This window comes from Petromyzon marinus, chromosome 27, assembly GCF_048934315.1.
Source record: "Petromyzon marinus isolate PM22_M1 ecotype Great Lakes invasive population chromosome 27, UKy_Petmar_22M1.pri1.0, whole genome shotgun sequence".
NCBI classification, from domain to species: Eukaryota; Metazoa; Chordata; class Hyperoartia; order Petromyzontiformes; family Petromyzontidae; genus Petromyzon; species Petromyzon marinus.
In genome coordinates, this window is record NC_133693.1 from 7,743,803 (window position 1) to 7,768,807 (window position 25,005).

Below are 25,005 nucleotides of genomic sequence, written 5' to 3' on the forward strand. Positions count from 1 at the left end.
TGGTGTTTACGCCTTCTGCCTCTGTTCAAATTCAGATTTAAGACCTCCCTATTCTCCTCTGCCTATGAATGACCGCCTCTTCACCGTGGGGAGTCTTGCCAGTGACTCCGATCCTCGTGGCTCGGACCGTGAGGTCACTGGAGCGAGAGGCTGGGTGTTGTCCGAAGCGACGGACGCTGGTTGTGAAGGCTCGTGATGAGAGGGCAAGCCGCGACAACGCTACCATCATCCACCCCCAGTGTCCTCAATCGCTTCTTACCATTAGCACTTGTCCATCATCAGCCGTGATCAATCCACCGCTGTATGAAGGCATCCGCAAGCTGCAACCATTCATTAAATATATATGAAGACGTTTATTGAGAGCCGTGCACAATCCCACTGCTGTGTATAGCATCTTCACAAGCAAGTGGCAACAATGCCAGTACAAGCTGCGTTGCATTGCCCGCAAATTACTCAATTTGGAATACACACAGCAGTCATTGCCCTCCACTGCTGGCAGCCCAATGCTCGCCCACAGGCCAGGTGCTGAGTCACGCTGTGCCACACGGGGACAGCTGCCACTCGGGGTGCCCCTTTCAAATGCGTTTTGCGGTGAGCTGCCGTGTAAGTCGCTCGCTTCGCGCCCGCGCGCAGCTTCTCGCGATGCGCCAACGGCGTGAAGGAGGGCGGCTCCGTGAGACGCACAAATTGTCGGTCGTGGCCATCGTCTTGTGCCCATCGCGCTGTGCGTGGCGTAGAGCGTCGGTCTCCGTATCTGGTGTCCTGGCACCGCTTGGCCCACATCGCTCACTCGATCCCCTTTCATCCCCCGAAATGTACCCGGGGGCGTCTTGGAAGGGGATGTGAGCTCGGGGTCTGTATACATAGGTCGGGGGTGTACAGAAAAAGAAGAACGAAACTGAGAAATGAGCTTGCCGATTTTATTTTCAGACTTGAAGGGGTAATGCTTCCGATCTGACTTAGAGGCGCATTCGAAAGCTGCGCGTGTGTGTGTGTGACACGCGTACACACACACACACACTCGCGAACGCATACGGATGCACGCGAATATATGCACACGTGTACATACACGCAAAAAAACACGAAAAACAACTACTGCTATATCCCGCTAAGTGGTGGTGATGTCACCGTGGCGCTTGTGCCAGGCTAGGTGCACTTTGAGGCAGCTTGAAATGTCGAAGGCTCTCTGGCAGGAGGTTACGCGACAGACCCAAAGTGTTCTGAATTGACTGACTGAAATCACTGACTGGCAGATGTCCCACCTGTGCTCCCCACTGTTGTGTCGACTCGCTGCGTTTTAGCCGCCGGTCGCTCTGTCCTTTGTTGTGAGCGTCGCTCCGCCGCCTTTGTTGCTGGAGGGCGGCTGCCACGACCTTCCCAGTAACGTTCATTACGAGCCTTCTCCATAGACACTGCAGGTAACAGTCGTCAGCAAGGCCAGTCAGCTCCATGTATTTTGGTACCACATCTCATGTACGCACACACTCACGGGTACATGCCTGTACATGTACACACACACACATACACACGGTTACATGCCTGTACATGTACACACACACACACACACATTCGCTTTACATGTGTACGGACATGCAAATATGCGCAAACTAGCACAATCATGCAAAATATGTACACACGTGCAGACACACGCACGCACGGGCACACACACGCACGCACGGGCACACAAATGCACACACGGGCACACATACATTGCACACGTGCACACAGAAGATTTGTATGCATATATCATTCCCTGGGGTTGATAGAATATGTTCCACTTTGTACAAAGTCAACACTGACCTAACTACGTATAGAGAAACTAACCATAGGAATGTGTCATTTCAACGAATTGCTCAGATACGCAGGTGGCGTATCTGAGCACCCCTACGTGCGTGTGTGTACCCCCTCGTGTGTCTCTGTGTGCGTGTACGCGAGTGTGTAGAGTGCTTAACCTTCAGCCGTATTTGACCCTGTCGGTGACCCAGAATATATTTCTGTACTCGACACACCACATCCAGTGCACCTTTTGCTGTGGCCCGCTCCGATCTACTCGCGGCCCCAAAAATATTCAGTCACGAACGGATCGTGGGGTATGGGTTTGCGTGAATCGACGTGTACGTGCGCGCATACGTGCGTGTCCGCGAGCTCGCGCGTGCACGAGTGAGTGCCACGGCTAACGTCAGTGGTGCGAGTGACGTCTGAATCGGGCCTGGGCCCGCCCCCCCCCCCCCACTTTCTCACCGAACAGCACTGACCCGGGTGAGTGAAGCATGCCCGGCGTGCGAACCAACGTGTGCTGCGTGTTGTGCACAGAGGGCGCGCTCACCGACGACATGTTTAGCGAGGTGGGGCTGCCGGGAGACGTCACCCGGGAGAACTTTGAGCCCGTCGTCAAGAACGGCATCCGAGCCATCAGGTAGGAAAAAAAAAAACAAGCACCGTGCCCGCGGCAGCGGAGTCACGACCGCAGCGATGACGGTGACGTTTGGGCGAAGACGGTGGTCACCGCATCGCACGGCGCTGTCGGGGTGGTGCGCTTCTGCGGCCGTCTGTAACGCTCTTCCTTCCCATATTAGGAAGCCACTGGAGCCGTGCGCTTTTAAATGTAGATTGAAAACTCATTTGATTTGTGACTGCTTTTCGTGTTTAGTTTGTTGTCCTTCTTCCGCACCTCCGATTAGCCACGGTTGGCTGCGTACGGTGCAAAAGATTACATGTTGGTGATGATATTCGACCGCGTGTGGTGATGACGGCAGTTTGGGCCAGCCCTGTATCATCTGGGGGGGGGGGGGGTGCTGGAGAGGGCTGAGTTAGCTTTGCCACTCACGATCCTGTGGTGCATTATAATAATCCACCTGGCATCCGAACTGATTCTATTGCTCCACCTCACTGGTGGACATGATCATGGCCTCGCTGCTTTTCCTGCAGCGCCATTATTCTTGGCCCTTCCAGCCACGGTGCGTCCTGCCCAAAAATTATGTAGAAAGGCGGATATGTGACGGGGACGCAATTCTCTTCTTGTTTGTGCTGCTGCAGAAGCACCGATGACACGTGCTTGCATCTTCGTAGTGGCCAGCCTTGTAGAAGTTACCTGATGGGAGCATGCACCTAAGACCAATATTCTTTTAAGTCTCTTTATATCCAGCACTCGCACGACGTACGATGCCTTGAGCTCTGCCGGGCACCGTGAGGTTTCCCTTCGCACGGTCGGTGGAGGAACGAACATTGCATAGGCCGTCTGGGGTGCCGCGGTGGTGAGATGTTAACTCCCTCGCCCGGTATGCAGGAGGTCGTGGGTTCAATCCTGACCCTGACACCTGTTAATTTGGAGTTGCGTGTCTCTCTCACCGTGGTCGCATGGATTTTTCTCCGGGTCCTCCGGTTTTTCCCTCCACATTTAGAATAAAAAATCACGCGTTTGGAGTATTTGGCTGCTCCCGATTTCCACACGATAAGCAACTTCGTTGAGCTGTCACTTGTGACAGCTGCGTCGCTTCTGAAAAAAGAGCTGTTTCTAGCTCAGTGGGCATTACCGGGTAAAATAAAAATTGTTTAGTTTGTGAGATTGCGATTGGGAATGCAACCACGCGCATCGTCCTCACCGACATTGAATCCGTTGTGGGTGGGGTGCGACGCCCGCCTCTCAGCATGTTCAACACGGCGTGTACCACTGACACAAGCACGTCTCCCTGGCCTTCTCGTCATCTTGGCAAGAACCCGTCGTGTGCGAGACGGGTTTATATTTACTCTTGGCCGCGCCGCTGCGAGTATTTTTTCTCAGCGGCAAACCGATCGGGCGGTAAAAAGTGAAACGGAAATTCATCGCCGCTACGAGCTTGGAGTTCTTTCCTTGCGGGGGAATGTACGACTCATGTAGGAAGTTGCGGAACTGTGGCATCGGTTCCCTTTGCGAGGTCGCAGTGACGGTGCCAAATGTCAGATAGCACCCGAGGGTGGCCTTGATTGGCTCCTTGCCGAAGCTCCATTTCGAAGACAAACTCCTCTCGCGCTCGTCAAGGAGTGTAACCCGTCACGCCACTCCGGTCATCCTCGCAACGGCTTTTGGCTAGCCATCGAAAAAAGACGGTCACCGTATCGCGCCCTTTCGGATGCGCTCCCGGTATAAGGAAGCCACTGAAGCTGTGAACTTTTAAATCTAGATTGAAAACTAATTTATTCAGAACTGCTTTTTGTGTTTCGTTTGTCATCCTTCCCCCCCGCACCTCCGATTAGCACGGTTGGCCTACGTACAGTGCAAAAGAAGTTCAACGTACAGTAGATACCTGCCTTGGGCAGCCACTAGGTTGTTTCATCCAACCAAATAAACATTCAGCTTGTGGTCAATTACATCTGCCTTCATTATCTAATACAAAACTACTTTAGTAGGTTTCGTATTTTAGCCGTTTCTAGAGCGCACGGAGAGAGGCTTAAGTCTCGGTGTTTCACTGGCACTGGCTGCTGTGAGTCTAGCGATCGGGTGCCATGATGGCAATGTTTAATCTCAAACGAGTCATTTGCGATGTAATCTTTTGAAATTTGGCAAATTTAAGGTCTTGACGCCGGCAAGCAACACCCCACTCTTTTGAAATGATGTCACTGGATCCTGGATGTCCACTCTGATGCAGACCGGGCGCACGTTTTATGTTTTAACACACCCTGCAGTATTAACCAGGGCTACCTGCCAAGATCACACCACGAACCTCTGCAACCCCAAACGAACTCTTCGACGCTAGTGGTCTCCACTGAGATCAACCTCAGTTGCTCTTTCTTTCTGTTACCTCTGGGTGTGTCCTTTGTCAGAGTATCGTACGTAGCGATTCCTGTGACACATGACCGGCATTGTCTTCTTCGGAAGGAACATTTTACTCAATTCTGGCAGTGGGCTTCCCTGTATTTGACGTCCGGCAGTTTCTTGCTCATGGCTGTTTCCTCCCTTATTCTTCGGGATCCATGCTTGCCTACCTTGTGATATACCCTTCGTGAACATCTTCTTCACACGAATCTAAAAAAAACAAGGCAGAGACTGTTTGGCACCTGCGCGGATATGGCGTGACGCTAAAAACCGGCATTCAAGGACCGTGCTTGCAGAGCGGTATTCTGAATCTGAAGCAAAATGCAGAGTTGCGGTGTAGGCGCAGGTTTTTCCGATGAGACCTTCATCAATCATCGTCAACTTGACAAAACGAGATGTTGATGGGTGACACCTTTTTATCAATTGCAAGTGACGGCAGAATCAGTCCTCACTCCCGTTGGGAGACATGCCGATGATACCAGCCCCTGCCCGCAAGCTAGATACCCTCAAAGCTGTTGTGCGGACACACAAGCACGTGTCATCAGTGCTTGGGCAGCAGCAGCAGCAGCCTGTGGTTGTCACTGTCGATGAAGTCCCTCTACTGTCAACCGATGGAACTAAAATGGGCCACGCCAGTGTACAGAGAGAGGCTTAAGTCACGATATGGGAGGCCTCCATCTCTCACTAGACCCGGTGCACGCTGGCTTCCGGCACAGCAGTTTGCGAACGGAAATGTCACATGCCAGGGCGACGAGGGAGCCCACAAGTTGACATTTTGCGTGTCGCGGTGGCCGCTTGCCCAGAACGGCTCTCTGCCTTCACAAAGCACCGCACGGTCAACGTCCCACAAGGGATACTCAGCGATCGTCCGGCGAGACGGAGTCAGAGTTACGGAATGAAAGGGGACGGTTATTTGCAACTTCATTTGCACAGTTTGGATTGTAAGAGCCTGACGACAAGTACGCCGAGCCCCCGAAACGAAAAGAAAAGGCGTTTAACGTCTCTCCCCCAACGTCGTGCATTTTGTCATTCAAAACCGCAGCCTCTCTGTGGAACGGCAAGCCCTCCAGTTTAACACGTGGCAGGCTTTTGCCGACCAGTATCATCCATAGTACAGGTTTTTTTTGTGTTAGATCGCGTAAATATATAAATGCGTCGTTAGACCCACCACCACCCGACACAGCCAACTAGTAAGGGTTGTCACATAAACAGAACGTGCCAATTCTTCACTAGTACAGCACACCGGTGTGTTGGAGAGCCAAGCCACAACATTTATAATCTGAGTACGACGTTTCGCCAGTAATTACAACGAGCTTCATCAGGCAACAACCAGATTTGTGAAGTCCACCTGTTTCGTCCCTTATAAAGGCGTAGATGTGATGACAACACTTGTGCGCTCGTATTGCACAAAGTGTGGGGGGGAGGTTAATGAATCAACATACATTATGCATGCGCATTATGCGAGCCCATTGATCTTGTACTTCCTGTCCATTGTGTGTACTAAAATAGCCGTAACAACGGTAATCCCTATTGAAGTATGGTGGCCTGTATAGGCGTGCATTTAAACAATTTATTATTTGATGATTCCTCTCCAAGCGGCACTAAGTCGGTAGCTATCCGAACGGTTACAATTCTTTTTAGTTCTCTCAATTTAGATGGATTCTCTTAATTAGTCTTGGCCAGTAGTAACCTGTGTAACGACACATATATTTACGCGATCTAACCCACGCAAACCCTCCGTATTATCATCTCGCACTTCTTCTTTGGTTCTTTCGGTAAAGTCACGTAGAATGAGAATAAAATAATAAATTGATAAAATAAAATAACACGATAATAATCTTCTCACGACGTTTCGGCCACAACACAAGCGGCCTTCATCAGGTGAAGGGACGAGACTGTCTGGTAGGACAGCGCTGGAGGTCTCATCTCGCACTTGTCACGGCAACACCGTCACCAAGATTGTCACTCGTGAATGGTTTCCCATCTCTCCTGAGACTTTCGCCCTCCGAGCTTATGTGTTGAGTTTCCTTCCTGCGGGTACAATAATAAAAATTAATTACAAAATGTTTTCGTTTGATTGCATAAATGTAAATGCCTAATAAACCTAACCGCCACCCGACCAAAGCCAATTAGTGAGGTCTGTCACGTGAACCAAACGTGGCAATTAGTTACGACTTGAGCACACTGGTTGTGTATTGGAGAGAAAACTCACAACATTTACCATTGGTTTGCTCTCCCAACAAACCGGCGCGCTGAAGTGATTGTTGTTGTTGTTGTTGCTGCTGGCGCTCAGGGTGATGAAGTTCCTCGTCGCGAAGAAGAAGTTCAAGGAGACGCTGAGGCCGTACGACGTGAAGGACGTCATCGAGCAGTATTCAGCAGGACACCTCGACATGCTGGGCAGAGTCAAGAGCCTGCAGGCCCGGTGAGACCATCACCGTAACAACCACAACAACCACAACAACCACCACCACAACCACCACCACAACCACGACAGCAACCACGACCACCTCAACTACAACCACCTCAACAACAACTAACCACAATAACAACTACAACAACCACGACTACAACAACTATAACAACCACAACCACCACATCAAGAACCACAACAACCACTGAAACCACTACAACAACTAAAACAACAAACAACTAGAACAACCATCACAACAACCGCCACAACGACAGAGTCTCCATTGGAAAATCTCGCAGAGCAGTGCAACCGTTCACGTTCGTGAACGTCTCATGGAAGTGGATACAACAGAGCTACCTCTGAGATCCCTTCTACTTCAAGTGACATCTGATCCACAGCCAGTAGAGAGCAGCTCCTACCACTCGTTCCGCCATGTGCGGTTGTAACAGTTAAATCGGTATTTTACTGGTAGGAACCTCCTGGTTCCTACCAGTAAAATACCACGTCCGGCTATCTTCACGACATTTTTCCCTCCACGTGGAGAATCAACAACATGCGTTTGGAGTATGCGGCTGCTCTCAATCTCTACATTATAAGCCACCAATTCGTTGAGCCATCATTCGAGGCAAGGTCACTTCGGAATCGTATACAGCTCAGTGGGCCCTGCCCGGTCAAAGGGGAATACACCACGTGGTGCCGCCGTTGACCCTGGCCATTGACCGAGCAACCCAACGTTCCTACCAGCTCCCTCCGCAGGAATGTGTTAATTCTCAGAACTGGAATGTAACGCAAAACACAATTTGAACAAACAGAACCAAACTCACCGCACTTGACCTCTTCTGAGCCACCTGACCTTCACGGCCGGTACGATCTTCAACAGGAGAGATAGAGGAGGAGGAGAAGCGACGTATGTATGCATGTTGAACTTCTTTCGCACCGTACGTAGCCAACCGTGCTACTTCGGAGGTGCGATGGAAGGACTACAAAGCAAACACGAAAAGCATTTCTAAAGAAATTTGTTTTCAGTCTAGATGATTCAAAGGTGCATAGCTCCAGTGGCTTCCAAATATCGGAGGGAAGAGCGTTCCAGACGACGACGATTCGAACGAGCGCGTCCGCGCCCGCGCCCGCGCGTGCAGGGTCGACCAGATCCTGGGCGTGAGGACCCACTCGGGGCCTGTGGAGCGGAGGGGCCGCGACCGTGGGGCGGGCCCCGAGGCGGAGGCGCCGTGTGACGAGCTCAGCCTGCTGGGCCGCGTGGCGCGCGTCGAGAAGCACGTGCGTGTACCCCCCACCCACCCCCCCCAACGCATCGCGGCCGCCGCCACAATCGGCCGCAGACACGCCGCCCCCCTTTTTCCGCCATTCCTCTCGGGTGGAGCAAATGCCGCCGCGGTGAATTCGTTTGCGCTCGCGTTGGGTTTTTTAATAAATAAAAAAATTATGGAATGTTTAACAACATTCTGGATAATATGTATCGTGTTGTTTATACAGTGTTGTGATTCAATAATATACAGTGTTGTTATTCATCCCAGCAGTGATATAAAAAGTGCAGCACAGTCGAATGGGAATTCGTGTGTGGTGGGGTAAAGTGTGGGTACATCTGGCCAGAGTGGGAGAGTGAATCTAATTATCTCTAGAGGTCCCACTAAAGGAGGCCCTTCCTAAAGCAGTGGCTTGAGCAACTGCAGGGGTGCGCCTTCATCTTCAATTTCTTATCTGCATACGTGCAAGTGCAGCCGTTTGATCAATTCAGCTCACATTTTATTTGCGCTTGTGGTCTTGGGTAGGGATAGTGCTTAGTTCGCTCGTGCGGTGCCTATCTGACCAGCTGCTTAGTCCCATTCCCCATCCCCGCAGACACGTTTGACTTTTCACTTGCACGTCGGTTTTCCTGGTCACGGCGTCTCCCATCCTCGCCACGCCACAGGTCCAGGCGATCGAGCAGAAGCTGGACATTCTGGTCGACCTCCACCGCCGCATCCTTGCCGTGCCTCCCGCCGACGACCCCCAGGCGCTGCCGTGGCCCCCTCCTCCCCCGCCGCCCCCTCCCGAACGGGGGCCAACCGAGCCGCGGGCGCTGGCCTACGAGCTCGGAACGACCGCTCCGATCGCGGCTCCGACCGTCGCCACCGCCGACAACGACCACGGTTACTTCTCGGCGCCCAAACCCGCGTCGACGTTCGTGCGTCTCGCCGACCACGGGGAGCCTCCGCCACAGCCTCCGCCACCGCCGCTGCCGCCGCCTTCCCCACCGCCCCACGGCAAGCAGCGGTCGCGGTTCGGTGCCAGGCGGGCGCACCCGGCGAGCGAGCCGTCGTCGCGCGTCGACCCGGCGCCGCCGCTGCCGCCGCCGTACTCGTCTTTCGCGGCCGGGGCCTTGCCGTGCGGCCGCGCCGGAGGGCGCAGGTCGACGGCCGAGGGCCGGCGGGGCCGGGCGCACAGCCTCGACTGCCTCGAGCGGGAGAACGGCGTCGGGGTTCCGTCGACGGCGGCGCCGGCGTCAGCCGTCTCGCCGGCTGCCACGGCGACGGCGGGCGAGGGCTGGGCACGTCTGGCGGCGCAGGAGAGCCTGGGCAGCGACGACGCGTCGCTCAGTTGGCAGGACGTAGTGCTCTTCATCAGCGACGAGGACGCGCAGCACGCGGACGCGGCGAGCGAATGCGACGCCGACGACGCGGTGGCGGCGGCGGCGGCGGCGGCCGAGAGGCGCTCAGGGCTCGCGTGACACGGCCTCCCCGGGGGCAAAGGTTAAGGGTGGCAGGGTGAGGTGGAGGGTGAATCACAGCGCGCAAACCTTGAAGGTGGGCCCTCTGCTGGCGGGGTTGTGGAAACGCCGACCAGAGCTCTGGTCTCACGTGAGATTCCCGAACTCCACCCATCCAAGTCCTCGCAACCCACTACGGCGCCACTTCTCCACGTTTTCATACTTCCTCGCTCCCCCGCGCGCATCATCCGATGATTGCTAAACGAATCCCACGTGACATAGGACACACGTGGTGACACGTAAAAGATGTGTTTATTAATTCTAATCGGCACTCCCCATGCCACGTGGAATATGTTTATAAATCGTCAGGCACTTGCGGCATGTCGCAACTTAATTTAAACAGAGACCGTTGGTACATACGGGAAGGTGGACTATGGTGAGTCGTAATGACTGGAGTTTGGGCACACTGGATCTGATGCTGCTTCACCCAAATGGACCCAGACCTGTGCAGGCACCAGGGTACCTCGCATGCCTCCATCTGGCATGGTTGGGCACAAAGGACAATGTATGCCTACACATGTTAGAACCCATTGAGATAAACCTGTCTCAGTGACGAGCGTTGCCTGCTGGGGTAAGAAAAAGCACAGCGGTTACAGAAAAAAAAAACATGAACAACAATTAAATATATTACCGTGCAAATGTTTCAGTTTTGCAACATTATCCATTACACGTTTTCACGGGCAACGTGGCAGGGCTGTTGCTGGCTCGGCGAGTGGCAGTTGAGGCCACTACAGTTTTAAGTCTTAACACTGCGGTCCCAGGGATATGATCTCGCCCTTGCACCAATGGCGTGAATGCCGAGTTGATTGAGTCTCTTCAGAGGACAAATGCTTTTGATTTCCAACAAAATGGTACCTGTACTCTTGACCGCCCCAAGGGAAATGATGGGCTGAGTTGACCCCCGTAACGGGATTTGAACTGGTAACGTTCCAAATGCAGGGCGAACGGACTCGTCGCTTGCACCACCCAGGCAGCTGGCCCGAGTCTCCGCTCTCAGTCCGTTTAATATTGAACGCAGCGCGACGCTGTTGGCTGTCGGCAAAGAGGCAGAAGTGTTACAGTCCTGTGGCAGGGCCAGGTCTGTCCGTAATACAGCGACCACTGATGACATCTCTGCACCAAGTGTTGAGGCCTCCCCAGATGGTGCTCACCTCAGAAAAATAATGATGGTGGTGGTGATTAAGGGCTAAGGTAGCTTTGGCTGGGATTCGAACCTTGTAATTATGATCCTAGTCCTCTTCCAAATAGACTACGGAGGTTGCAACTCCCAATCTTGTGTGATTCCACCAATCCAACGTCCATAAATAAATGTGGGCTCATGGAACACTACCCAGTCAGCATTGATGACTTATCAACAACAACAACAGGCAGCGGAAATATGAATCAATGATCAAAGAGGACATAAACCGTCACAGTGGCAAAGTCGCAACCCAGAGGAACGACTACGAAAGAATGAATAAACTGACAATGGCATCACCACATCAGAGCAACAACGAGTATTTAATGACGCGCGACGCATCAACTTGTATTTAAGCCGGCGAGGGTTCGCGGACTCGTGGCGCGGGTCTGCAAGCACGGTTCATCGACGCAGACGCAGCGGCGTTGGCCGGCGATGGGGGAAAAAAAAACCGCGGCGAACGAATGTCGGCCACCGCCATTGCTGTCACAGCCACCGCGGCGTCGAAACCGGCGGTTTTCCCAAAGTGCACGCGGTTTTAAACCACGCGCTGCCGGTATGAATGTACTGTAACTCGCTGACCTCATGCAAATAATCACGTGTTTAATAAGGCAGCACAGTGCTGGAATGAGAAGAAGAATAAGAAGAAAAAAAAGTTGGGGGGGAAAAAATCAACCAAACTAGAATTGGAGTAAAAAAAAATGATGCGGGCTTTTGTCCGTAAGTATTCGCAACCCGAATGCACACACTGTTACGTCTCGGTGCGTAACTTGTCGGACCCTCACGTTGGACAAGCTTTGTTTCTTTTCATTCCAGTGCGTGGCTGTCTGTCACACGCGCGTGCTGCTGTACCGGGCATATTCATCGTGCGCTTTAAACGTTTCAAAAGCCACAAGCGGGGTTTGTTTCATCGCTGAAAGTGAAATGTTGTAGATGTACGTCATGTACCGGCCAATGGGCCTCCTTCCAGATCAGTGTTAACCAGGGTGATTTTAGGTGAACCGAGGCAACTTTGCATCGGTTTCAACTTTATTGAACGTCTTCTGCGGGGTCTAGACACTTGAAACCGCGCCACTGTAATGGCAAAGCCAGAGTAGGCCAAAGTAACACATGTCGGCTTATAACTGTGGAATGATATTGCAAATTAACAGACATTATAATGTATGGGTAATGGTTTATGTTCTCAAAAAAAACCACGCGACATTACAAGCAATAGATTTATTTTAATTGGTAAGAGACTTTAAGCTCTCAAGGGATGTTATATTATACAACAACAACAACAAAAATCTGCTTTCCTGAGTGGCCCAAAATTATAATTCAAAGTGTCACCTTTTTTTTAGCTCCTAGCTCCAAGACATTTGAACAAAACTGCAGAATTTTAATTACAGACTCCACAACTGCAAAGCCAGAGTACACAACTGCAAAGCCAGAGTAGGCCAAAGTAACACATGTCGGCTTATAACTGTGGAATGATATTGCAAATTAACAGACATTTTATAATGTATGGGTAATGGTTTATGTTCTCAAAAAAAAACACGCGACATTAAAAGCAATAGATTTCTTTTAATTGGTAAGAGACTTTAAGCTCTCAAGGGATGTTATATTATACAACAACAAAAATCTGCTTTCCTGAGTGGCCCAAAATTATAATTCAAAGTGTCACCTTTTTTTAGCTCCTAGCTCCAAGACGTTTTAACAAAACTGCAGAATTTTCATTACAAACTCCACAACTGCTCTTGCAAAGCTGGTAAGCTGCATGGTCAGGACAAGCACAGGGAGTCACCGGAATTCGACTCGGCAACGAGTGAGGAGGGAAAGTCGGGGGGGGGCCGCAGTGGCACGTGCCCAACACAAAGAAGCCGGCTATCCCGGTGACCCCGGGTGCAAACAATGCCACCAACGGCTGACATCAGCGGAGAGCGATATCTGCACCGGTCCTGCCACCTGCTTCACCATGCTGTACTCACCAATCACGGTGAGTGCAGCTTGGTGGATAAAACGCAGCAAATTGGATGGGACATCATCGACATTGAAGGGGGGCTAAATTAGTTACAATTGCGATTATTGTTATCGTACTTATCGTTCATGCCGATGCCTTTTCAGATGAGGCTCAAAATACGTCGAAAGGTTAACGTGAAGGCCCCCACACCGTGCCGTTTTCGGGGGCATGAGTAGCTCACACCCCGTGAGTGACCGACGTCACTCACGCCCTTTGCAGGCTTTTTGTTCCCCTACAGCAGCAACAAAAACACTACTTTATTTATTAAACATTCACCATCTCGCCCGGCGTGCATGGGTACCTGAGTGCATGCGAGCGCTGTGCAGGTTGGAACCTTCCTGTCCTCTCCGAGGTCAGCCCATTAACCTTACTTACAGGTCAACTCGCCCAAAATTACTTGTTTCGGTGACCTCGCAGTCATCGCCATTTATTGAACCCGGTGACGGCCCGCTTAGATTCGTCATCTCATTCCCAAGGGAATTCTGGGGGGGGGGGGGGGGTCGGGAAATATGCAGACACAGTGGCCAACTTAAACCGCGACAGTGTGGAAGTCTGTAGGCATAGCGGCGTTTCCCCTTTAGGCTTGACTTCACAAATCGTCACGATGATTCCACGTCAGCATCGACCGATAAGCTTTGTAATGCATAGTGTCGTTTGTGTCACCTCATTTGTTCCGTCTAAATCCGTTTGTCCTCTGAAAATCGTTTCGTTAGCCTAAATATAATGAGTATATTTTCAGGCTAATACGATAATTGCATGAATCATAGAAATAGTCGATTCTTTCGCGCATGGTTCGATGCATGCACCGCAAGGATATATATCGATGAATTGCTGCATAAACAAAGTAAAGTTGCCATCCCTATGACCCCAGAACAAAACATGAGTTGCCACCCGTGGGTTTAAACCACGTGTCCGGGGTTGAGGCGGTTTCCCTCGGTGTGCCATACAAGTGGCGCTCACCGCCAAATGAACATCCGTCATCTTCTGCCGTATTGCCAGACACCGCCTCTGCAGGCCGTGGTTGGCCCAAGCACTTTTTTTTAATGAAACCGCCTTTTATATTGCACGTGGTGACAGTGATTACACAACAGTGGACATAATAACCCTGAACCCTACTTATCACTCTCCTGCAAAACACTCATTAATTGGTCTATTTCAAGTTAATGTATAGAGGACAACAGAGCTTTGGCAATTGTTGGCAGCGCCGGCTAACCTCACGACTGCTGCTTGTCTGTGGTTCCTCCTCTCCGCGCACCCCGTGAGTCGACCCTTGTCTCTCTCTCTCTGCGGGAGCGGAGCGAACAGCGTGCGATGGCGGTACACCGTTAAAAGTGGAAACGTCGTCATTATTATTATTATTATTGCTGCCCGTCGTTTGGGCGGGCCGAACGGCGCACCGTGGTGCTGCGGGTCATCCCGCGAGAATTCCTCCTCGTGGCGGCTGGCTTGCACGGACGCTCCGTTGACGGTCTCTGCCGGTGATCTTTCAGACTCCATGTCTTGTCGTCGTTCCGTTCGTTTGAGTTGCGCTTTATTTTCTTTGTTTGCCGGATGAAGGACAGTAGTCGCCCCCCACCCCACCCCACTCTCCTCGAGATGAAGACGCAGAATTTCATCATCCGTTTTAACCCCACACAGGCACGACTGCGTATGCACGTGGTTAGGGGTTGGTAGTTGTGCGTATCTTGTGTTAATAAGTCAACGGAACTGTCCTCTGCTACTGATATTCGTAACAGGATGATGGGATAGCGGTCTAGCCAGCCGGACGGTGGTGACCTCGCGTGCCGTGGAGCGGTTTGTCTTAAGTTATTCACGCACATTATTTATTGTCACGCAGTTTGCACGTGTGTGTGTGTGGTGTGCACGTGTGTGTGGTGTGCACGTGTGTGTGTGTGGTGTGCACGCGTGTGTGTGGTGCTCGCGTGTGTGTGGTGCGCGCGTGTGTGTGGTGCGCGCGTTTGTGTGTGTGTGGTGTGCACGTGTGCGCACTTCACACACACGTGTGCGCACGTGTGTGTGTGTGAAGTGCACGTGTGCGCACGTGTGCGTGTGTGGTGTGCACGTGTGTGTGGTGTGCACGTGCGTGTATGTGGTGCGCACGTGTGTGTGTAGTGTGCACGTGTGCGCACGTGTTTGTGTGTGCGCATGTTTGTGTGTGTGCGCGTGCATGTTTGTGTGTGTGCGCGTGCATGTTTGTGTGTGTGCGCGTGCATGTTTGTGTGTGCGCGTACATGTTTGTGTGTGTGCGCATGCATGTTTGTGTGTGTGCGCGTGTATGTTTGTGTGTGTGTGCGCGTGCATGTTTGTGTGTGTGTGTGCGTGCATGTTTGTGTGTGTGTGTATGTTCCGATGATTGGTGCCCAGATTGACCTCTGCGGAGGAGGCTCGTGAAGGACGCTGCTGCTGCTGCTGCAGGGCAGAGCAGCGACGCTCACTTCAACGAGCGGAGCGCCGGGTGTATAAAACGCATCAAATTGGCACTGTTGGAGCACGGATGGGGTTCATCTGCCAGTCATCTGAGTCGATCAACCCATGGCACCTGGGTCTGTCGAGTGACCTGTCGGCAAGCCTTCGACACTGCACCTAGCCTGGCACAAGCGCCGTGGTGACGCCACCGTTACTTAGTAGTCAATGGCTTGTATGCGTGTGTGTTTTTATATATTTGTGTCTTTGTGTACTTGTGTACGTGTACAGATGCTTGTGTGTGCGCGTGACCGTGTATGTGTACTTGCATGTATACATATGTAACCATATGTATGAGTATTTATTTGCGTGAGAATATATGTAAATACACGAGCTAATGTTTATTCACGTGCGAGTGCATGTGTATATATATGTACAGCGTGTACAACTGCGGTGTTGCACCGCATGTATGTAACGCGTCCACCCACAGTCAACGTGCGAATGTTCAGCGAACGTTGGGATGTGCAGTTGGAACCGTTGCGCAATCGATGGCCGAATATTCCATCTGCGCGAAGTTTCATTTACACATGTGCTTGTATAGTTCTGTAGTGCGTGTGTGTGTGTAGTTGAGTTTGTGTATACTCTGTGTACATGCGTATGTATTAGGGCTGTAACGATGAATTCCCTGGCAATTTAAATTAATTGTCGCGATTCAGGGTGATGATTAATAACACTGTTTACATAGTACACAACGTAAGGCAGTCGGGTTGATTGATGCAAGCACTGATCCACTCCTCAGTCGCCTCCTTATCACTCGATTATCGCTACTACCGTGAACTTCAACAAAGGAGTTATCACCTGGTTAAACGAAATAAACTTTGACTTGTTTGATTACCTCCACCTATGTTGAAGACTCGAGCGATGGACAATACCGACCATGTTGTGTCATCCGTAGCGTGTTCAACCACTACACTGCAGGTCACAACAACACACTCACCCACCCACTCACCACCCTGTAGATCACAACAACACACTCACCCACCCACTCACCACACTGCAGGTCACAACAACACTCACCCACCCACTCACCACCCTGCAGATCACAAAAACACACTCACCCACCCACTCACCACACTGCAGGTCACAACAACACACTCACCCTCCCACTCACCACCCTGCAACACGCAACAACACTCACCCACCCACTCACCACCCTGCAACACGCAACACACTCACCCACCCACTCACTCACCACCCTGCAACACACAACAACACACTCACCCACCCACTCACCACCCTGCAACACTCACCCACCCACTCACCACCACCCTGCAACACGCAACAACACACTCACCCACCCACTCACCACCCTGCAACACTCACCCACCCACTCACCACCACCCTGCAACACGCAACAACACACTCACCCACCCACTCACCACCCTGCAACACTCACCCACCCACTCACCACCACCCTGCAACACGCAACAACACACTCACCCACCCACTCACCACCCTGCAACACTCACCCACCCACTCACCACCACCCTGCAACACGCAACAACACACTCACCCACCCACTCACCACCCTGCAACACTCACCCACCCACTCACCACCCTGCAACACTCACCACGTATCGTGCTGCGTGTTGCCTGGCACTGTTCACTTGTCTCCGCCCTCAAGCTCTTATAATAACCTCGCTCGATTCAAGAAACGCGTTCCACTCTCATGTTTTACAACGTCAATAGCGCTGTCTGTTGCTGGACGTTTGACGTCTTGGGCCTTTGGGCCTGTGTCTCGGCAGCTGTGTTGATTAATAAATAAATAGTACATTCAATTATCTCTGGCTGCCGCAGAGAGCACACGGACAGAAGACCCACAATAAATACGGATCTAAAAAAAACACCTCCATCTGATTCTTATGCCATTCAATGCATGCATCGTGAGCTTAGACAATCGAATGAAGTGATGAATGAGTATAGCATTACCTCTATATTATGTCTGGGTATACGTGTAAATCTGTAGGTATGGCATTGTGTGAGTGAACGAGAATGTGCGTAATCCCACTTGAGCAAGTGTGTCTACGCGTGCACGTGTACGGAGAAGCCGCGGCCGTGGTTGGTTATCGCACTGCGCTACCAACCCCGCGAAACCGGCTTCCCCGAGGTTCGATTGTGCATTCAATGAAGTAGCACCTGGCGTGGTGTTTAGGGGCCGTCCGTAAATGACGTCACGCACCTGGGGGGGGGGGGTCAGACATTTGTGACGATGTGTGACGAGAGGGGGGAGGGTGGTGAGAGATGTGACGTCACATAAAAATGCGCAACTTTAAATAAATATAGAATTGTTATCACAACACTAATTGTTATAACAAGACTCCTACAACATCAGAGTGCAGCGCCACATTAACAACGCACTACAATGACAATAGTTTAAAGCGATTTGAAGCATGTTTTATTTTCAAAATGGAAATATGGTTTTTTTGGGGGGGGGGAGGCAGAGCTTTGTGACGTCATATTTGAGGGGGTGTCTGACTTTTTGTGACGCCGTGTGACGAGGAGGGGGGGGGGTAAAAAATCGTCCAAAATCGCGTGACGTCATTTATGGACGGCACCTTAACCATCAGCACGGGGGAAACGAGGCGGCCGGGCGTGGTGCTGGCCACCCACCCCCGGTTCGGACGTCATAGGTGCTCTCAAACAGCACTTGCCCCAACAGTCTGGACAAGCCTACACAGGTGATCTTTGTCTTTGCGCACGTGTATGTACAGGGTGCGCATTAAGTGTTTTTCATTCATTATTCAAGAGGAATGTATATTATTTGACGAGTTCGAGACAGGTCGATTCAAAAGGAAACACTCGGGAGGTATGGGTATGTGATGCTCTAACCCCCTTCACAATGACATAGTGGAGGATTTTATAACATCAATTTTTTTAAGAGTATGTAATTTTGAACAAGCACGGCCTGTGACAACTGTTTTCTGTTTTTCTTTACACGTGATATATGTTTTATTACGGTTGCCACCGGACAGCGTTCCTATGTTGATGAATCCATGGATTAGCCTTAACGCGCTTTTCGGTTAAAGTTAACCAATTATACCGTGAATGTGCTCCCGTTATTTCAGCCGCACAGGTCAAACAGCTGTCTAATTATATCGGTCATCCATAATGGATGGCATATTTACGGGGCTGCCTTGGTGTGATGCATATAGTCCCGTGAGCCCAGATATTTGGCGTGTTGGCACCACCCGAGGTTCCAATTTCTTCGTGACCAATGACGATAATAACCATTTAAAATTTAGAATCAGAAGATGAATTTATAGTGGAGGAATCCGGTGACCTATAAAGCTCTTTCACGTGTCCAGTAGGGGCGAGTCAGAAAGTTACAACAACAATACTAAAAACGATAGTAGTGCAAAGTATAGGAAAGTTAAGCAAATCACTAAAAATAAATGCGTTAAATCAATAAAATATATAAGTTCAAATTGCATAAGCACAGTGGGTTCATGAGGTCATTCACTCATTGGCCATAGAAATGCATCGGGACGGCTAGAGTATTTCTTCCTCCGATGGCACCAATTTCTGTTCTGGCCCATGGACTATTCATCCACTGCACTTCCCATCCAGAGGTCGCCGGTTCGAGTTTATCTCCTGGCACGGTCGCTGAAACAACGGGGCAAGTTTCTTAAATCCCTCCCACCCCCGTCTTCCCTTGCAATATATAAATCGCTACACCAGTATCGATCGGCCGGTAGATTGTGGTGGCGTAAAGTGTGGGTACGTCCACCTCTTCCAACGTATCTGGGCAACGTGGAAGAGTAGGCCAAACACCCCCTCTGTTGGAGGCTCCTTCCGCCAGCAGTGGCATGAGCAAGCAATTGCAGGCCCGCGCCTTTATGGACACCCCACGTGTGTGCGTGCGTGCGTGTGGTTGAAGAAGCTTTTAGCCGTGGCCACAAACACGTGTTTGAGAATCTCCTTCGCATAGCTGAGCTGGAAATTGGCAGCCTCAGGCTTGAGTCGTCACAGTCCAATGCGTTCAGATGTGGCGGCTTCACAGCAGCAGCCAGTGCAGCCTTCATCAGCAGAGAGCTTCTGTCAGCGCTCGCGCATCTGATATCCACCGTGGCGTTTCGCTGGGTTTCGATCAGCGTAAAGCATTCAGATCGATTTGTGATCCGCCGAGTCGCTCCAGTCACCGGCTAACCGGCTTACCGGCGGTCAGCTGCCGCCTCGTCGCTCTGCTAACGTAGTTCGCAACGTTAGGCAGCCAGGTCGACTGATCATCGAGCACCGATTTTACTCCAGTTGCCTCCTTAGCACTCTTCTATCGCTCCTCTACCATCGTTTCTGTTGCCATGAACTTCACTCGTTTATCCCTCCTCGCATGTTGAGGACTTGGTCAACCAGACTGTTTCATCTCATCCATACTTTGTTCAACCACTACACTGCAGGTCATAACTCACTCACCCACTCACCCTCTCACCCACTCACCCTCTCACCCACTCATCCTCTCACCCACTCACCCTCTCACTCACTCACCCTCTCACCCACTCATTCCCCACACTGCAGGTCACACCACTTCTCTTTCTGCTTCTTCCCCTCCACTGAGCCACCGTAATTCCTGCCCACCATCGATGTCTTTTTCCCAAACTCCTATAAAAAGAGTAACATTTAACACGTAGGAGGCTTTCGCGACCAATATCATCCATAATAAAGGTTTTTTTGGGTTAGATCGCGTAAATATATAAATGTGTCGTTAAAACCCGCCACCACCTGACACGGCCGACTCGTAAGGGTTGTCACGTTAACAGAACGTGCCAATTCGTCACTAGTGCAGCATACCGGTGTGTTGGAGAGCCAAGCCACAATGTAAATGTTGTTGCTTAATTTCATGAAAAGTATCGACGCTTTAACTATTACAACTCTGATAACGCCGTTTGTTGCTGGCTGTTCGACATTTCGGGCCTTTGGTCCTATGCTCAGCAGTTGTATAAAAACAAACTCCCATTAAAATCAAATGTATACGTGTCCGTTTATGACGCTTCTAGCTAAAATATCTCGCTTTTTACTTTAAATAATTTCATTTTCCTAAGGCCTAAGCAAATGTGTTCAACATTTAAGTTATCTCTTTTCCTGAAAATACATTTGTACCAGCAAAACAAATATTGTTTTGTGTCTATGTCATGTTTTATATTTACCCCCACTCCATAGCAGAGCACTACAGATTCTCACTTGGCTCACGACTGGAATTATCTCAATGACTTCTGTTCCTGTCCCTTGGGTTTACTTTCACGGCATCTCACACTGCTATTCGTCTATTTATTTCGGGCAAGGCCCATTGAGCCAAGAAGCCTCTTTTAGGTCGGAGCCATGTATGCGAGATACATGTAATTGGCTGCCGATGCGTGTATATGCAGTGTTCTTCATTAATTTTCAAGGTGTGGGGGGGGGGGGGCGGGGCACTTTCCCAGATAAGACATCAGTGGGATGGCCGCGAGCCTTGCAGTGATGAACGCGGCTGTGCAGTAGATGCGGTGACTGTGCGCTGTAGAATGGGAACCCACGAATCGTGCACTGATGACGGCTGCACTGGCTCGGCTACACGACGTGGTTGTCATCAATGTGCTTAGCTACTGAAGCCTGTATTGGTAGTGCCTGTACAGAGAGGGTACGGACCCAAGAACCCTGATGAAGGCTGCGCACTGCAGCTGCGTGGGGCGACTGCAACTAAAAACCCGATGGCAATTTCCACTTGGGTTGCACTTATAAGTTTGTTGAACGTGTATACCTGTGCGTGCATGTACGTGTATACGTGTACTTATATGTACATTGTGTGTGTACACGCGGATTCATATGTAAAGCCCGTGCCTTTAATTCACGTTTAACCAATTCTGCCAATTAAGTCGCTCGGCAAATGTTGGGAGTCAAATCTCACGACCTTCGTCTGGCCCCGATGCTGCCATCTTGCCTTTACTGTTAAGTCTTAAGGAACAAAAGTGCTCAACTTGGGTTAAATTGACAATTTACCGATTATGTTTGTTTCTGTGCTGAAAATGTGAACACTTAATTATAATGTGTACCGCTCTGAGCTGTGGTATGACCGTCTCTTTTTTTGTCCTCACACATACGACTCATGACGGGGATGGCGGGGGAAGGTTTGCCCGCTTCTTGTCGGCTTTACCATCACACTCTTCCCAAAAATGACCAAAACATATTGGCAATCTCACATTTGGAACCAGCCACCCTTCAAGACCACCCAGGCGCACACTCGCATAGGGCCCGGTTCATGAAAGTTATAAAAGATGTGCCGCCCACACGTGTCCAGCCGGGTGGCTCAGAGGTCAGAGCGCTGGGCTGCCACTGCTGGGTGTCATTGGGTCCAATCCGGGTGGCTGGAGTGAGTTGATGGTCACCAATGTCTGCAAAAAATAAATGTATATATTGCTTTTCCTGCCTTGTGACGAGCCTCACTTTCAATAATGTTGAGTGAAAGGATCCCATCGGTCAGCTTCGTGATGCCCGTTTTCGTGGACCTTTCTCCAGCACGAAAGCTTGCACTGCTCGTGGCAAAATACCGATAGCGCAATCGGGATAAAAATATCTGGGCGAAATGAAATTTTTTAAATTAGATTTCGGGTGGATTTAAATCAATATTTTTCTGGGGGGGAGGGGGGGGGGGTTTCCGATATATTCTGTAACTTCCTTTTTTTCCACCAAGGTCCTCCACAGGCCATTCTTGTATAAAACAGCGCGTCAACAAATAAAGTCAATAAGTCAATCATAGCATTAACTCAACCGCTTCAGATTTCAGCTTTTTACTCCATTAAAAAAAAACATTGGTGTATATCTATATCAGTTACTCAATCCCGCAATAATAAGAAATATTTTATATTTATGCTGAATTATTTACCTAACAAGCCCTCACTGACTTTTAAAACTTTTCCAGAAGAGTCCTGCATTGGGGATGTGTGACCAATTTAATTAATGAGCATTTGTATGTAAACCTAAACTATTTTTTATTTTACCAGGCAAGGCCCACTGAGCTACACAGCTCTTTTTCAAAAGCGACCTGGCCACACGTGATAGCTCAACGAAGTGGCTTATGTGGAATTTTTAATGTAGCCAAATACTCTTAAAAGCACGTTTCTATATGTGGAGGGGGAAACTGTAGGGCCTGGGGAAAAATCCACGCAACCACAGGAAGAACATGCAGCCTCCAAATATATGCACGGGTTTGAAACCACGACCTCTCGCATACCAGGCGAGGTAGTTAACATATCACGAATTAGGCCGACCACCACCACCACCGTTGGGGGTTTTCATGACAACCCAAATTGTAGCCGTGGATCTACACAAGCAATGTCGCCTATTGTTGATTCCTTCCACTAAGTTCTCTGGAGGTTTACGAGAACTGCACACGGCCTGCGAGGACTCGTCGCATGGCTTGTCGATTGTGCAGAATGCTGAACGAATGTAAGAAGCCTGAAAAGCCAACAGGGAAAAAATCTGTACATAAGGTAGGCGCAACACTCAAAACTTTGCACAGATAGATTCAATAATATATTGGTGTACTGCCGTATTATGGCCATTTGGCAGCCAAAGCCTACAACACCTCATTCCCAGGCAGCCTGAGAACAAGCTTAACCATGCTTAGCTTTTGAAATAAGACAGGCTCAGCCACATTTAATGTGGTTTAATTATTTATAATGGACACTGTGAATCAGAATATGTATTTATACTGGAGGAATCAGGTGAGCTATAAAGCTCTTTTTCACATGTCCAGTCGTGGAAGGCCAGAACGTTACAATACAAAACACACAACAGTAGCGCAAAAAGCGTCAGAAATTAATGCAAAGCACAAATGCAACTAAACAATTTTCAATTTTGCCAGTTAAAGGCCACTGAGCAATTAGCGTCATTTTCAGAGGCGACCTGGCCACAAATTATAGCTCAATGATGTGGCTTATCATTTATAGAAGCAAAATAATCGAAATAATCCCAACGCATATTTCGAAATGGGGAGGGGAAAAAAACTGCGGAACCTGTGGAGAAAAAAATTCTCACGACCACAGGGGTGAGAACATGCAAACTCCAAATATACAGGCATCAAACACCCCCCCCCCCCCGACCTCCTGCGTATCAGGTGAGGAATATAACATCACGCCACCGTGGGTCCCTAAAGCAAACAAACAAATGAGTGCAAATTGCACAAGTACATCAATTCCCAAGCTTGGCAAAGTCAGTAAAAAACCGGCAAAAACTGTCCCAGACCATACCAAGGGGAATAATCAAAGTTACAAATCACATTGGCAACTGTATCCAGCACCAATCTTCTGCTTCAGAATGTTTTTTGAAGGAAGACTTATGATGTTAAGAGAGGAAACAAGGTTGTTGTTCCAAAAAGTTGGTGCTGCAACTACAAAGGCTTTGTCACCTATTCAAATTCTCGTTCTTTCGGAGAGTTAAAAGGCAATTTCGGTGGATGTCTTAGGTTTCTTGGGTAAAGCGAAGTGGAAAGTAGAAGGTTTGGAATGGCGATTCACTTGAACAGTTTTACACTTTGTAGCAACACACAGGGTGTGGGACCACGGCTGCCCAAACACGTGTTTGCCAATGAGTAAAATACTTTAAAGTGACTGGCACATCTGCCGCCATCATTGTCTCTTTAAATCACTGCAGCCAACTGAGAGGGCATTGCAGGCAAACCATGACGTCACTCGACAGGCAACGGTGATGCACCTCAAAGTCTGCTTTTTGGGTTATGTCTTCATTCAGGGTTGGATGCTCTAGGAACATTAAAGGAGTTTTCTTGTACAGTACAGGTATCCCTCGATTTACTAATGAGAGGGTTCTTTAAAAAACGCCCATAAAACGAAATGTCGTGAATCGGAATGGCTTTTCCCATTGATTAAATTTAATAAAATAGGCATGTGTTTCAGACAGTCATTTTAACTTCACTCCCCACCTAAAATATACGCCTATATAACTTTTCACAATACAAAAATAATAAAATTACATAAATATTAAAACGATTGGGAACTCGCCAAAATATCTGCCTATTGGAATGACTGGAATGGTGATGTGGAGGCGTTACTGTTGCACTGTAGAGATGCCACGGTACTGTCGCGGATGGAAGACGTATCCTCCTGGGCGGTTCGTGTTTGATCTCATGGCGCGTACCGTGTGAAATTTCGTAAAAGCTGAGGTTTCGTATTCTTTGGGTCTTTCGGTAAAGTCACGTAGATAGGTTCAATTTAATAAAAAAATAAATCAAACAAAAAACTACGACGCTTTGATCACCACAAGCGATCGTCATCAGGAGGAAAACAAAAATAGGGGGAAAGCTGCTGAAGGCAGGCTGTTTTTAAAGGTTTAAAATGGGTGTAGCCCAAGGGTCGTAAAAGATGTGGGCGGGGCTAGTTATGTTAATGCGAGAAATTAGCATGTTAAT

At 49.8% G+C, this 25,005-nt stretch overlaps 1 protein-coding gene across 1 annotated transcript in view; it reads left to right on the plus strand.

Moving 5' to 3' along the window:
* Window positions 1-21,642, plus strand: part of LOC116946571 (potassium voltage-gated channel subfamily KQT member 4-like) — an 80,800-nt gene extending 59,158 nt beyond the window's left edge. Inside the window, exons 10-13 of the mRNA XM_076070099.1 lie at window positions 2,314-2,416; window positions 7,086-7,217; window positions 8,345-8,483; window positions 9,136-21,642. Of these exons, the coding sequence (XP_075926214.1) occupies window positions 2,314-2,416; window positions 7,086-7,217; window positions 8,345-8,483; window positions 9,136-9,933 (1,172 nt within the window). The 3' untranslated portion in view covers window positions 9,934-21,642. The remainder of the gene's footprint in view (window positions 1-2,313; window positions 2,417-7,085; window positions 7,218-8,344; window positions 8,484-9,135) is intronic.
* The last annotated feature ends 3,363 nt before the right edge of the window (window positions 21,643-25,005 follow it).